Here is a 16,804-nt window from a genome sequence, read left to right on the forward strand (position 1 = left end):
TATTCAATAGGGAGATAAGTAGACTGATCTAACAAAGAAATAAGCTTACCTGTGAAGTCTGTTTGGTTGAGTACCACAGTGGCATTTCCCTTATCTGCTTTGGTGATTACTATTTCTCTGTTGTTCTTTATTTCTTGTAGAGCTTTATATTCTTCTTTGAATAGGTTGGTTTTTTGCTGGTTTTGCTTAGGTAAGAACACTGGCTGCAACCAGTCTGATATTGTGGGAAATATGGTTGGGAAGGTTGCAGATTCCACTTTCTACCTGTATCATTATTTCTTTGGTGCTACTACGAAATTGTGGCTATGCTGAGTGTTTCAGGCTTCAAGGTAATGTAAGACAAGTTAATTACCGTGTTGAGCCGTAGTTGAGGTTCGGAGGTAGAGTTCTTCTTCAGATTTTCAAATTTTTTGATGTTCCTTATGTTGTATTTTTTAAAATTCTTTCTCTGTTGAAGCACACGAGACGTTAGAGAATTGTCCAAAGGTTGTTCTGGACTTGCGGACCATGCTCTGGATACCAGCCACAGAATATGCTGGAAGAAAGCCACTTTGCTACACTGCAGCAAATATAAATATGATAGATTGTTCGTGGAATCAAAACGTCAGCTCTAAAAAACTTCCCAAATTTGGGAAGCTTGCATCATGAGAACATCAGCCTAACAGCCAAGATAACCCAATTTGGTTACCTTTAAGACTCAGAACAACATTATTAGTTACTCTTTTCGGCCTTATTTGCTCGTTGTTAGCACCTGCGTGCATATATCATAGTTTTATGTTCCCATGAAGATGGCAATGTAACATTGCCAAAATATAGTAAGTGTTGATTAAAGTTTTCTTTTAAATAATATTTAGTATACATTGTAATTTCCTGAAATAATTCAATAGTCATTAAGAAGCATTGCTGAAGTCTAGCAATACATTTTACCAAACTAAAGTTTCAGACTATTTTAATAGCAATTACATTTTATATTAATTAATAAAATAATAATTTTTTCATTATTATGTGAATAATTAGACAAGTGAATTTAATTTTAGTCATAAATTTCGCAACAGAGTATGGCAAATAAGCCAGTCAGGAGAAAGAAAATTAATTATTCGAATTTCTAATTTTTTACCATAAGGCACTAGCTATCATACCTGTTCTAGAATTCATTCACACTGATTGCATACACATCTTATTCCAAATTTATTTAAAAAATAATAATAATAAAAAGTGGTGTATCTCAATGAAAATCATCATATATTCCACAAAATTTAATTGAAACTCGTAAACCTTGATCGCAATACAAAATTATTTTTCTTTGAACAGATTGTTAGTGAACTTCGAAACAATCTTGAGTTTCCTGCTGCTTTGGCTTCATCATTTTCATCTACTCCTCTTCAGAATTCAGTCAGGTAGAGTTATTATTTTCTGTGTATACTCCAAATAGGCATTTTTGTAAGCAAAGAATGAAAGTTATTTTTTCGCTCTTGAAGTATTAATTAAATTTTAAATTAAACACATTTTTGTAAGTTGATAATAAAATGAGAGCCTGTGTAGCTCAGTGGATGTGGCGTTTACAGACCACGGCGCTTGGCCGCACGAAGGAAGACTTGGTTTCGAGTCTAGTCGGCGACTAGAGGAAATTTTTCTAAGCCTTTTTTTGACCGGTTCCTGAGTTAGTCGATCTCTGGCACGGGCAACGGGTTTTTCCTCCCGGAAACTCTGGTTTTTTCGTCCCGTAAACTCAAGAAAATCGACCGTAGAACCCACATTATTTCAGACATTAAATATGTTGTGTTAGGGACCACGAGATGGCGGCACATTTGAGCCGTCTCTCTTCACTGCATACCGCTTAATTAGTGATAGTCTTGGGCCATCTATTTCTGATTGGTACCAGTGGATATTGAACTGCCCACCCAGTCTCCAAAAGTTAGATAGGGCTAAATGGCCTCGCCTACTCCCCGTATACGGGAATAAAAAGGCGTTAGATGATTTTTTTTTTTTTTTTGATAATAAAATGATATGATTATGGTATAAGTCATGATCAGCCTATACTTTTACTCATTTCTCTCCCCCCCCCCCCCAATATACCAGAAAATATGGCAGTATATTAACTGGCCATATTGGCTGCATATATAGCTGCCTTAATTGTATTCCATTAAAACCAACTTAAATAAATGATGAAATTAAACGATTGATAAATTTATATTGTTTACTATTATGTTATATCATAATGTATTATGATATATTATAATATAATCTAGTATATATTATATATGAGGTGGTATCAAAAGGTTTTGAGACTAGCTCTGTTTACAAGAAATTACTTTATTTATCTACATTTACACATAGATAAATTAAATACATTTACACATAGAGAAAAACCATCACCTTCAAAATAGTCCCCTTGCATATCAATACAGTGCTCCCAGTGTTCTTGCCACTTCTGGAATGTGTCCTGGAAGTCTTCTTTTTGAATCATGTCAAGCACCTTCTGTGGTTCGCGCTGGATCTCTGCAATGGTGTCAAAACGGTGACCTTTGAGCTGGATCTTCATCTTTGGGAAGAGGGGCGATGCCTGCAGGAGCCAAATCTGGCGGGTAGGGTGGGTGCGGAAGTGAGATCATGTTGTTTCTGGCAAGAAACTTATGTGTGAGGAGAGCTCGGTGACAGGGTGCATTGTTGTCATGGAGCATTCAGTTTTTCACGTGCCACAGATCTGGTCACTTTCGCTGAATGTCCTCCCTCGGACGCCTTAAAACCTGGCAGTAGAACTCGCTGTTGACGGTCTGGCCCCTGAGGATGAATTCTCGATGCACAATGCCGCAAATGTCAAAAAAAAAAAAGACGATGAGCATGCACTTGGTCGAGCTGTGGACCTGCCTCGCCTTTTTCGGTCGTGGAGGTGATGGGCTCTTCCACTGTGAAGACTCTTGCTTCGTCTCAAGGTTGTACCCGTACACCCAAGTTTCGTCACTGGTAATGATCCTCGACATGAATTGCTCAGTTTCATGCAGAATTTCACGTTTGCTCTTTGTTCTAACTTGCTGTCCATGATGAAATCGCAGATGTGGTAATGCAGGTGGTCAGAATAGCATCAGTTTCACAGCTCCCGATGTACACAGGATGATGTCTTTTGGCACACTGACTTATGAAGGTAGGTGCTCGCTGTGACTGTGCGTGCATCTGTTGTCATGTTGCAAACCTAGTCTCGAAACTTTTTGATACTACCTCATATATTATATTATAATATACTATTATACTATACTATTATACTGCATTATATTATACTTCATTGTTTTCTAATAATTCATCATAATGTAATATGTATAATATAAGACGGGCTTCAGGAGGAACCTTTCTACAATAGACCAACTCTTCACGCTGCGCGAAGTTTTTGAAAAGTGCTGGGAATATAACCGGGAAGTTCATAATATTTTCATAGACTTTTCTAAAGCCTATGACTCAATGATATGCCCCAAAATATGGCAGGTGTTAGAAATGCTGGGAATTCCTTGAAAACTCTGAAAAATGGCGCAGGTGTGCGTAGCTGGTTCGAGAGCAAGAGTGAAAGCAGGTGACTTTTCGGATCTGTTTCAAGTACAGACCAGTGTGAAGCAGGGTGATGGGCTTTCTCCGATTCTCTTCAATCTAGTGTTGGAAAAAGTAATTAAAAACACACAGCAAGTGGCAGGTGGAGTCGACATGGGGGTGCAAGTTAGGATTCTTGGCTACGCTGACGACCTGAACATTATGGCGCATCAACGGGATGATGTGGTGGCATTGGTTACTGCTATTGAAGAAGCTGCAGAAGGGGTTGGCCTGAAAATAAATGCCGAGAAGACAAAATACCTTTTTATGAGTCGCCATGCTGCTCAAGATTCAGAGGGAACTGCACAGTTTGAGAGGGTGAAGGTATTTAGGTACTTGGGTTCTTACTGTCTTGGACTACAAAGGTGGGACTATACAAGAGTTTGATCAGGCCTGTTCTCCTCTACGGTGCTGAAGCGTGAACTCTCACAGCGAGACAAGTCGATCACCTGAGAGTATTCAAGAACAAGATGCTACGACGTATCTATGGAGGGGGTCATGGCAGACGGAGTCTGGAGGAGGCGGTCCAATGATGCCATACACACTTTATACAACTCGGCAGACGTCTTGATGGAGCTGCAAGCACGACGTCTTCAGTGGCTGGGGCACCTGTACCGTATGGGTCCCGAAAGGCCTGTGAGACAAGCATGGGAGGCCCGACCCCAATCAAGGAGGCCGCCAGGGAGACGGAGAAAGAGATGGGTGGATCAGGAGAAGGAAGACCTGCAGGCTGTTGGGCTGGAGACCAGAACGTGGCAGACAGTCGCAGAGGACCATGCCCAGTGGTGACATGTGATGCTTGAGGCCAAATTCCCCCCGGGCTGATAGTGCCTGGCTAATGTAATATGTATGTATTATACTGCATTGTAATGATATCTAATTGAGTGTACACAAATTCACATAAAGAGAGAAGACATGAAAAAAAAAAAAAAGAATGATCTCATTGATTGTGTTGTTCTTGTTTGATAATATCTTCATGTTCTTTTAGGACACAACTGGTATGTAGGAGATTGAAAATAGGAAGTGATGGCCATTTAGTTCTGAGGAGGATAAATTTGCATATGATGAAAAGTGTAAGAAAGTTTTAAAAAGAATTCATCATTATAAAAATTATGGAAACATATACCGTGTTAGTGAAAACTTCAGTATAATCATCATCATGAAATTGCTGACATGCATCCTCAAGGGATGTACAGGATATTATGATATTACTACATGAAAAATTTACATCATTACAAACTTTCTATCAACAATTTTCTTCCTGTTATCAATCTTTTATCTTTCAGAATCCAACATTATCAGATCTTATATTTCTGTCTTCCAAGGCATTTCTTACTGTTTCGATCCCCCTATATCTTTGTCTTCCTGTGGTCTTTTTCCTGCCAACCTGGCAGAGAACACTTGTTTTGATAATCTTTCCTCTCCCATTCTGTTTTAAGTGACCATACCACCTGAGATTAGCCCTGTTAATACATTCCTGAATGATAACGATGTCAAGTTCTTTACTAATATCTTCATTTTTATATAATATTACCATCAATGCCATCTGTTCACACCCATAATCTTTCTCGGGACTCGCATAGCTGTGGTCTCTAGTTTTTAGTCAAGTGTTTTATTTCTAACCTAGTTCTCAGATCCATAAGTTAAAATTGGTTAGAACTCTGCCTTGTATACAGCTAATTTAGTGTTTTGACTAATTTCTCTCTTGGTTCATATACATTTATTCAGCTGACTTTATTGCATACTGGCTTTGCTGATTCTGTTGTCTATTTTATGTTTAATTTACTATCTTCACTGAAAATTGTGCCTGAAATGTTGAAATGTTTTACTTGTTCTATAGGTTCACCATTCACAATGCAGTTGATATTTTTAATTGTTTCTGTCTATTTTCATTGTCTTGTTATTACTGATTTTCATACCAAATTTATCATAACAGTTATTCAATTTAGTCAGGTAATCTTGCAGACTTGTACTGGATTTATTTTAAAGTAAAACATAATCTGCATAAAGTAAAGAGCTGATATAGTTGAATATCATCTACTCCGACTGCATTTCCACATTTCAGGCTTTTGATAGCTTTTTCTACTTCAAGTATGGATGTGTATTCCTGATTGCATTGCTGTTGAGTGTTTTTTACCACTGTGCTGTCACTGATTGTTTAATTTAGCAATTTTTCAAAGTAAATACTCTATACATCGAAAATATGTTTTCTCCAGTCTTCATGACACCTTCATGTCTAAAGAGCACAAGTTGACTTATTTGCTAGAAGCTTACGCTATGCTTTCTTCTTTTCCTTCATTACCTCTAACTTCTTGTCCATCATAGAGTTCTGATTTTTTCTATCCTTGCAGACAACCTCATGACATGCCACTCTGGTTGAATCCATCAATGTTTTCTTCAGGATTTGCCACAGAATCTCCAAGGTTTGTTTCCTGTTCTCAAACTCTTTCATTTTTTCTTCAATAATGTTTGTGTATTTTAGTGTACAGTTCACATCTGAGAGTTGCTCAACTTTTATTCGCTTTAGAACTTTCTTACATGTTCTTCTTTTAAATATGAAATTCAATTTTTTCCTGCTCAAGACTAAATGGTGATCACTTCCAATTTCAAATCCTCCTTACACTTTAGTTCCTGCACCAATTAGAAAACATCAATATCAACAATAGCATAGTCAACGAGACATTTTTTATTCCTTGCCTCTGCTCTCCATGTCAATTTGTGCAAATTTTTATGTTGGAGCATTGTATTAATAATAACCAGTCCATGTCCTGAGCAGAAATCCAACAGATATTTGCCATTATTATTATTAGCTTTGCTCTTTTCTCCAAATTTTCCGAAAATATTTTTGTGTGTCTGGCAATCATTTCTTACTATATTTAGATCCCCCAACAAGGCAAGCTTTTCCTTTTTTATTATGTCAGTTGCTTTCTCTAAAGCCTCAAAAAATTTCTCCACTTCTACCTTCGAGTAGAACCTTCTGTGGGATCATAGGAACAAATAAGTCTCATTGTCCAGTTCCCCATTCTGCTGTAAAAATCTTGCATGGTAAGTTATTCCATAACTTACCGAACTTGATTTTGCATGGGTCTCAAAATCAGAATATTAGTGAAATTAGAATGTAAAATATAAATTGAAAAAAAAAATTGTTGTAATATGCATATATGATTTAATGTTACTTGTGAAACTATTATGTTCAAAACAAAGGAAAAGTATTATTCTTTGAAATGAGTCAATGGACAAGTTGCCCAGATTAGAGAACAAAAGAAACATCCTGAAGAAAAAAGTTACAAGCACTTGAAATTTGAAAGAAACATCGTGAACAGAGATCTCTGAAAAATGAGCGCGAAAGTGACGTCAGTGCCTAAGGACAGGCATGAAATTTACGGAGGAAAGAACAAAGAGCAGAAATCGATATATAAGCAGAGTCATGGGTAGGAGAAGATGTTCACTTATCCTCCAAGAGTTCACTAAAGTTCACCGGAGGCCCTCCCCCCCAGAGTTCTCGAGTCTTCTGTAGTGCAGAAGTGTGATGTTCTTCCGTGACCACTACTACCTGTGACTGGGAACCGATAAAAAGTCTTGAAAGTGGAGTTCAGATATCCCCACGAAATTCTTTGAACGAAAATTTTCCAGTTGCAAACTGCAGAGGAAGAGAAAGGGAATGATATCACACATTATTCGAATCAAGCTGTCATTAAAGATGAAATGAATTGCTGCGAAGTTCAAGTAAGAACAAGAAGCATGCTGATCAAGACAAAGGTATGAATTGTCCTGATGGAACTTTCGCTTAAGACAACAGACTGCTTGTAAGGGAAGATCTATGAGTAGCTGTAAAATATTGATATTTCTGTGTTACGGATATGTGCAACTGTCTGAAGGATGGAATAATTGTTTGTCTTAATTATGTATGGTACTGCGTTATATAATAGAGTAGTGTATAGTAATGTAATGTATAGTAGTGTATGATTTATGATAGTGTGTGAAATCCTGATCTTAGTAAGTAAGGAAGGATAACTTTATCTAATTACTGGTCTAACCTGTACTTACACCCTTTTGTTAAAATAAATGATTTGTTAAACCACATGCTAGTCTGATTCTTGCGAATGCACTACTTTGAAAAAAATTATGAACCTTGTTGCTGATAGGATATTGTCACAACTAGCCTAAGTATTCAGTGAGGTAATTAGAATTTTTTGCTTAAGTTGCGAGTCCCTTTATTGCCATTAATTCACAAATTCAATCCCTCACTCTTGAAAATCTGATCCTGCTGGCGCAGTGAATAAAACAAATAAATTTGTGTGTAGATCCTAGGGGTTATGATAACTATATATCATATTGACAAGTCTTTGAACACAGTGGTATATAGTTACAGAAGTCTATAAAAAGAAATGTATTCATATCTCTCTCTCTTTTTTTTTAAGTTCTCAAAGAGGTTATGAGCTGTTAACATTAGATGCTATAAGATCTGCGCTAAGATTTCAAAAGTCACTGTGTGATACATGGATAAAGGTAAGAATTTTTTGAGTTCATAAAGAAATTTATCTCTCAGATTTTACTCAGATCATAAGGTCATTTAGTATCAATAAATAGTATAAATTAGTACCAATAGTGACTTTGCCACTACAAGGTTTGGTTTTAGTTTTCAAACTTTCATTTTTTTTGTGTGAATAATATTTGTATGTTTGCATTTACAGTTTACCTCTGAAAGTTGGCTTGATTCCTCTCAAAATTTTCTTGAATACTTTTTAGTATGATTTTTTATGATATTTATGATATTAAATTTTATCTTGCTCAAAACTAAATTTTGACTATTTAATATTTCCAATACCCTGTATACTATAATCTTGTATATACTGTTTTAAACCGTTACGAGAAGAAATCACTGTCAGCAATGACATAGTCAGTGAGACCTTTTGCATCTCTATTTCCAGGTGAATTGTATACATTTTTATTTCTAGTCTTGCTTTATTGGCAGACAATAAATGTGCATGGAAGTGGAATGTTGGAGTCACCACGGATGCTGTACCAGGATTGCAGCAATTCTTAACACTGCTAACCTTTGCGAGACTGCTAGTGTTGCAATAAGTACACTAATCAGTGGTCTGGGGATGGGAGTCGCCAAGACTTTGTTGCAGTGCTGGTATAGCATCTGTAGTGACTATGGCATTCCACTTTTGAGTATTCTGAGCACATTTATTACTTGATAGTGGGCATGTATGTGTGTGCTGCAGGGTGGGTTGGAATTTCTGATGCCATACCAAAAAATTCCTTTGAATATGAATCGCTCACCCTGAAATTTAACAGAAGCCCTCACATGACCCACCTAAGTACACATATCATTATTATTATATTCTGCCTGATAGGATGTGTTCAGCAGCACTAGGTCCTCATTTTATTACTCTTCACTGTAAAATGCTGTGGAGATTAGTATTTAAAACTTAGGTTATGTAAGATCACGAAGTTTGAATCATTTGAGCATTACAAGAGCTGTCAAATAAAGAAGAGGAATAGTGTGTATCAACATTAGCAAAGCTGTGAAGAATTTGAGGTTAGGGAAAAACAGAGAGAATTCAAAGTATTCAAGGAAGAGTGTGGACAAAAGCACAAAACCAATGATCTATACTATGATTAATATAAAAATGGGATTAGAGAAATTATCCACCATCAATTGCAAAGAGCAGAACATTAAGCAAAACAGTAAGAAGACATGTTGTTGAAAGTTTTTTTTCACTTGGTCATAAATTAAAAATACCAAAACACAAGTTCCTCCTAAATTTTTTCATGGCTTCAGCCCATAGGTAGTTCGGTTTTACTAGTGAAACATAACTTGTCTTCAAGAGAGAGAAAGTATCAACTGATAGGCCTCTAGGTAGCGAAGAAGTTGACCACTTATGATCTTAGTTGACAGCTGACTTCATCTCTCTCTCTCTTTTGGGATAGACTGGATATAGGCTTACTTTCATGCTTTTAAAGAGATTTTAAATGAGTATACTAATACAGGATGAGTGTTAATTCTGGAGAACAATACTGAGCACAATTAGTAGTTACCCTGTAGACCAGAAGACTTACTGGTATGCAGATCCAGCCCCACAAGCAATTTTTCTGATGCTTTCTGTTAGAAAATTAGAGGATAGAAGAAATCTGGTTACCTTTAATAGCCGCATATGAGGGTAAGGCATATACTGTCATTTTTTTGAATTTTGCAAAGGCATTTGACAGGAGTGCCACATAATACGTTGGTTTTTAAGTTGCAACATAAATGGATTGAATTGGCAGTTTGTTTTCTGATAGATATCAGAGAGTAGGAAAGTTAGAGATCCATATAGAGTTCGGTATTGGGACCATTATTGTTTAATCTTTATGTCAATGATGTTACACATCCAGTGAGCGATTCAGTTGTTTGAAGATAGTGTGGAGCTTGAAAGGGTTATTAGTAATAGTGCTGATGTTTTTGTTCTTCAAGAGGATTTGGATAAGCCAGAAATGTGGGGAAATAAAGGGGATATCAGTTCTATACAAATAAATGTAAAGCATTGAAATGGAGATCCATACATGGGATGCATCATACTCACTTGGTGGAGTTATACTTGAAGACGTGAAGGAAGCAGGGGATCCTGGGATGATTGTAGATAGAAATTTGAAGTTCAAAGGACATATTGCAAAGATTGTGAAGACATCTCAGAAAACTGCTGCAATAGTGAGGAGGAGGAGGAGATTGACCACAACAGAGAAAAGGGGTGATCCCCCATTGTATAAAGTTTTGATCAGACCACATCTGGATTTCTGATGTGGTCTGATCAAAGTATCTCTGCACTGTCTCCGATGTTACTGGAGACAGTGCAGAGATAGATAACAAAAATGGTTTTAGGACCATTCAATGTTGATTAGGAGGATAGACTGAGGGCATGAAGACTATAGAGTTGGGTGGATAGAAGACAAAGGTCAGATATTATTGAGACATTTAAGTTGTTGAAGAATTAATATCAGATTTACATTGAGGAAAGTTTTCATATGGTAAAAGCAGTGAGGGAACAAACCAAGGCGCCATCCCCTGCAAGTTACAAAAGAAAGTAGTGAGTAAAAGGATAAGAAAGTAAGTTTTTTGTATGGGAAATGGTAGGAGCATATAATGCATTGCCTGAGAGGGCAATGAAAGTGCAAATTGTGGATGAGTTTAAAGAGTGGTGCAATACTTTGTATTGATAGTTTGGACCTCTCACAATGAGTCTTGTGATTCCATGGAGGTTAAGAAAATAATAATAATATGTAGTGAGCCAATAGAGAAATTCTGCCCAATTTATACAATTGGGCAGAATTTCCCTTTTGCTCAAGGCATTACCTCATATCTGAACAGTTGTTAAACTTATACAAATCATAAATCCACCCAGCTGTTGATTATTGCTTTCACATTTGCAGTGGGGTCCTTAAAAGGTGCCTAAAATACTTGACTCAATACATAATAGGACAAACAGAGTGATTAATAACCCATCTCTTACTAACTCACTTCATCCACTTCCTCACAAGCTTTTGGCTTCTGCAGTATGCATGTATGTTCTATAAATATTTTCATCACAAATGTTCATATGAAATAGCATCCATAATACCTCCACTCTGTACTAAATCCACTAGAATATGTGCAACTGCCATCCAACATCCCTTCATAATCCAACTCAAAACTCACAGAATAAGTTTCTTTTCCTCCTTCCTGATCCCTGCTACTGCTGTATTGCTGGGAACAGTCTCCTCCATTATGTATTTCCAAAAAAGAACACTATATGCAGGCTTTTAAATCAAATGCAAATAAGTTTCTCAAGTTCCTCCTTTCCCAAACCCACTACCTATACATAGTACTACCGTGCTATAGGTTGAATTAACTAGCCTCTCCATGTATGGGCCTAACATAAAAAAAGAGGAAAAAAGTGCTTTGGATAAGGAAGATGCATACACAGTGGTATGTTTAGATTTTGCAAAGGCGTATGATTGCTTGCCACATTAAAAGTGTTAGTAATTAATCAATTAGGTTGAATAATCGATTAATGCATTGGTTTGGAGACTGGTTCTGATTGGTATCAACATATTGTGTATGAAGGAGCAATATCATGGAAGAGGGAAGTAAACAGATCCTTGGGTTGTTACTGTTTAACTTTTATGTTAATGACATTGGGAAAAGTTTGAATGATGATACACTGATTTTTGTAGATAAGTTAGAAAGAACTTTGAGAAGGTGAACAGATGTTGTAGCTTCACGAGAGGTCTTGAATGGATTGGGTGAATGGAGATTGCCAGTTCAGAGTTTCAAAGGTTTCAAAATTTGGGAAAAACAAAATTGATATGCAGAGTGGGTGATGGATATGGACCTAAATTTTAGGGGAACATGTTGCTAAAAATATGAGGACCATACAGCTGATTCAGACAATGATGAAACACAGAAGTCAGGAGATGATGGTTCCATAAAATCTGTCACGATTCTTTAAATTAATTAACTCATCGAGTTTGATTTTACAGAGGTTTCTAAACATATATAAAATAGAATTTAGTGGTGATTAAATAAATGTAATATATTTTCTGTAAAATGCATAAAATAAAATTCTGTTAAGTGGTATGTAAAAGGGAAAAGAGGGGATTAACAGATTAGAATGATGACTAAGTAAAAACAAACATTCTCAGCATCTTGCGAACATAAAAATAGGCCCCCACAATAGAGATATGCAAGTGGAGGGAGCCGAAGTGACGTCATCATGCTGGCGGGCAATCCTGGAATCTGTAACTTAGGATTAAAGAAGATATAAAATAGGACTGAGGTGAGCCAGCAGCGTTCTCGATTTTTAGGCTCACAGTTTTATTTCTTTCTCAGAGGATGGAGTTACAGGTGTTGAAGGCAAGGCCGTTATCGATGGAACTCCTGTTTAAATGTACGGACATTGCTACTACCCGTGGTCGTAACAGAGAATCACTCTGACCTTGTCCTGCAATTCCCAAAGTGAGAACTGCCACAACGTCCAAGCAATGATTGTGACCCATGATGAAAACGTATCTGAAGTTTAGTTCGGTTGTCTGAACTGTGTATGTGAAAGGTTACTGTAACTAAGCACATTTTGTTGATGTTTATGAATATTACAATTGGAATTAGTCTGTATAATAAAGGTGCTTACAGGTATTTGTTAGTGAAATGTTAAATAATGAGTTATGGTTACAAAAGGGTAAATTGATTGTAAACTTGTACATATAATGGAAGGAATTGAGTTAAGATGTAACTTAGGGAATAACTACATGCTTATTATAGATAGGCTAGCATTGTGATGGGAATAAGTTACTGTTATGTGCAAAGTTGTATGTTGTAGCTACTGTGTTTTTAAATAGGCTGAGAGAGAGACTTCTTCTCCCCTTAGATGTGTGCGCATTGTACTTTCTTACTAGCTTAAAATAAGGTGTTTTCTTTAACTACCTTGCCTGATCATTTGGCAATGCACTATCTCTAAAAAACTAGCAAATCTTCATGCACTATAGATTGAGATTCACCAGGACTTGCTATAGGAATTTATGTATATTAACTATGATCTTGCCTGTATTCCCTACCTTAATTCTCAAACTACATTAGATCAATTTGAATGATGCAGTTCGTTAATCAAATAAATTTTTCTAATTGATTAGTGTGAGAATTGGTAACCTGTATATCATAGATAGGGTGATAAGTTAAAGTCTGTTTACTAGCAGTGGGAACAGGATCAGATTAAAGAGGATTAACAATAAGATTATTATTATTATTTCGGGCGACTCCAGGGAGTCCTTAGACTCATCGAGGGAGGCCCTAAATCCTAAACATCATGTCCACACAACTATACGACATTCTCACAGTATCTATCATACCTTGCCTTGAACTCGCTCACTGTCATAGCACCCACAACAGACACTGGCAACTTATTCCACTCATTTACCACTCTAAAAGTAAAGAACCCAGCTCTAACACCTCTGCTAACCACACTCTTGCCCAGCTTCCATAGGTGTCCCCTAGTTCTCCCACCACCAGTCCTGATCTCAAAAATATCTTCTGAATTAATCCTATAGAAACCCTTTAGCAATTTGAATGTCTCAATCATATCTCCCCTTTTCCGCCTATCAACTAGTTTCTGCAACCCACAAATCTTCAACCTGTTCTCATATGGTTCATTCCATAGACCTGCTATCATCTTAGTCACTCGCCTCTGGATCCTTTCCACCTCCTCTCCATCAAGAAGGAACCGAGGTGACCAAATCTGGGCACAGTAGTCGAGATGAGGTCTTATCAAAGCTCAGTACAGAGGTACAATAACTTGCTTGTCTCTGCTCGTCAAGGTATTTTTCAACAACCAAGTGAGTTGATGAGCTGATTTAGCTACTTTTGCAATGCCCCCCCCAACTTCATCTCCCTATCCACCAACACTTCCAAGTCCCAGGCCTCATCAATCTCCTGGAGTACAGTTCCACTAATGTGGTATACTGCTGCTAATCTTCTCACCCCAAAATGCATAACCTTACATTTTGTCACATTAAATTGACATCCATTCTCCTTAGCCCAGAACTCCAATCTATCCAAGTCATCCTGCAAGATTTTGACATCTTCTGCATTCACTATCGCCCTACCCAACTTTGCATCATCAGCGAACAAATGAACTGTTCCTCTTAGATCCTTCCCTATATCGTTAATGAACAGATTAAACAGCAGTGGTCCAAGAACAGATCCTTGTGGCACACCACTAGTCACTGGCCGTCTTGTGGATTCTACTCCTGAATAAACCACTCTCTGATATATGTCTGTCAACCACCCTCCTATCCATCTCACCAACCCTATATCCATCCCCATATGATGTAGTTTATGGATTAGAATTCCATGTGGTATCCTGTCAAACGGCTTTGCCAGGTCCAGCAGTATCACTGTAAACCCATTACCCTTATCCAGTTCAGCCGTCACCTTGTTATAAAACTTGAGCAAGTTACTGAGGCATGATCTACCCTTTACAAAGCCATGCTCCCCTGTACAGTATCTCATTTTCATCAATCCATTCCTGTATTTTTCCTTTGACTACTTTCTCCAAGACCTTGACAACGACTCCTGATATGCTGATCGGTAATTTACAACCGTAGTCTTGGATCCTCCTTTATGCAGTGAAACTATTTTCCCCTCTTTCCACACCTTTGGGACTAAACCAGACCCGAGACTCAGATTAAACAACATGGTCAAGGGCAATGATAATTCCTTAGCCGCCTCACGCAAGACCTGTGCCGGTATACCATCCAATCCCACAGATGTATTCACATTAAGGTTCTGTAATAGACTGATTCAGTCACCTCCTTACCATCGTCATTCCTTAAAATCATTTTGCCCTGTACAGTTTTTTTTCTTGCAGCATATTGAAAGAACTGTTTGGGATTCTCTTTAGCTTGCATAGTTTCCTTTCATAATCCGCTTTTGCTTTTTTTTACCACACACGTTACCCTTCTGGCCTGCACTTTATACCGTTCATGTGTCTGCAGGTCACCCCTTTCTTTAAATTCCCTCCATAGTTGTTTCTTTTTTTGCAGCTCAAGCTTAATGGTTTTATTCATCCATTTAACCCCTACTTGTTTCACTATTCGGACCCTAGGTATACAATCAGCCATAACCTCCTGTAAATGCTCCTTGATCACTTCTCATGCTCTATCGACATCCAGCCCTTGCAGTTGTACATGCCATGGCACTGATCCAAGCAATCTCCTAAGCTTGTCATACTTGCCAGCACGGTAATTCCACATATACCATGTCTTAATCGAAAATTCCACACCTTTAGCCACCTCCCAGACCTTATGATCACTCTCACCAATAGGTGGTAATATGGTCATATTCATTACAGTCAAATTCTGAGCTGCTATTACCAGTTCAAGCACTCTCATCCCCTAGTATTTTCAATTACATGCTGTCTCAGATATTTATCCCTAAATAATTGAATAAAATCCATTTCCTTCCTCACATGTGTCTTCTCCTCCTTTCAATCAATGTTATCATAGGTGAAATCCCCCATAATAATTACCCTCCTTCCACTCATTTCATCAATTTGTTTATGCATACTATCTCCACCATCTATTCCATCACCTGGTCTATAGCAGCACCCAACTGTATATTTTATTCTGCCAGTCTCAATCTCACACCAAATAGTTTCAAATGTGCTCCTTTCTCTATCCTGCAGTTCAACTTCAATTCTCCTTGGCTGCAGTTCATCAGCTATCATCAATAATACCCCTCCCCCCATTTTATTCTCTCTGTCCCTCCTAAACACACTATAACCTACACATTCTATCCCACTAACTATATCTTCTTCCGTCAGCCATGTTTCACTAATGCCAATAACCTGTGGCCAGGAAGAGCCAATCAAGGTCAAAAATTCTTCCTTCTTGTTCCTAATACTCCTGGCATTAGTATACATGAAATGCAGTGATCCCTTTGTCCCACCCCTATCTTGATGTGTTATTCTAAACGTCCCATTACCATTTTTTGTCCTTAGTACTGGCTCGGGTACATCATATAAATTTTTACACTCAACTGTCTCACTGATGTCCGCATATCCTCTCCCCCCCCTTGGTAGTTCTAGTTTCTCTGGTTCTGCACATCCATTTTCACTTCATTCAGCAATACTTTTTCCAGTCTCCGCACACCAAGTCCATTCAAATGCAGGCAATTTGAATATGTTATATATCTGCTTAACATATATCTTCAAATTACATTTGAAGATATATGTTAAGCAGATTAAAGTAAAATTAAGAGTAAAGTAGCATAGAGTCAGCAAAAACATAAGGTGCTGGGAGCTTAACATATTAAGGTTAACCAAGGCACAGTTGAATTTAAGATACAAAACAATAAGAATAAGAAAAAATAATTTTACAATGCCGCAGCAAATGATGACCATAGAAAATATAACAGTTCCATTGTATAAGATCTGGATCAGGTCACATATGGACTGCTGTGCACCAATTTGATCAGGTGGTCTTCAAAAGAGCTATAAAACTCAAACTGTCACTAGTACAGAAAACAACTACAGTAAAACCCTGTTTTTACATTCCCGCCATTAACGTCATTTTCCGTTGGTCCCATTTTAAAGGCCTCTTCTTATGATATATCGTTTTCCCGCCATTAACAACTCGATGTGGACGTTATTTCCTGTGATTTGTGTTTTTTTCTTGGGTGGCAATACTGATTTTCGAATCGATTTCTGCGGAA

At 37.5% G+C, this 16,804-nt stretch overlaps 1 protein-coding gene across 5 annotated transcripts in view; it reads left to right on the forward strand.

The window, feature by feature from the left end:
* The window catches only part of Fancd2 (Fanconi anemia complementation group D2), an 883,021-nt gene that overhangs the window by 221,431 nt on the left and 644,786 nt on the right, over positions 1 to 16,804 (forward strand). For 4 of the 5 annotated variants that reach the window (XM_090413132.1, XM_090413256.1, XM_090413216.1 and 1 more), the window contains 2 exons: positions 1,312 to 1,397; positions 7,998 to 8,085. The exons of the other annotated variant lie outside the window; for it this stretch is intronic. In XM_090413132.1, coding sequence (XP_090269258.1) covers positions 1,312 to 1,397; positions 7,998 to 8,085 — 174 coding nt within the window. The remainder of the gene's footprint in view (positions 1 to 1,311; positions 1,398 to 7,997; positions 8,086 to 16,804) is intronic. 5 annotated transcript variants of the gene reach the window in all.

The sequence above is a fragment of the Typopeltis vanoorti genome, chromosome 1 (assembly GCF_054136105.1).
Source record: "Typopeltis vanoorti isolate ZY-2024b chromosome 1, IOZ_Tvanoo_1.0, whole genome shotgun sequence".
NCBI lineage: Eukaryota > Metazoa > Arthropoda > Arachnida > Uropygi > Thelyphonidae > Typopeltis > Typopeltis vanoorti.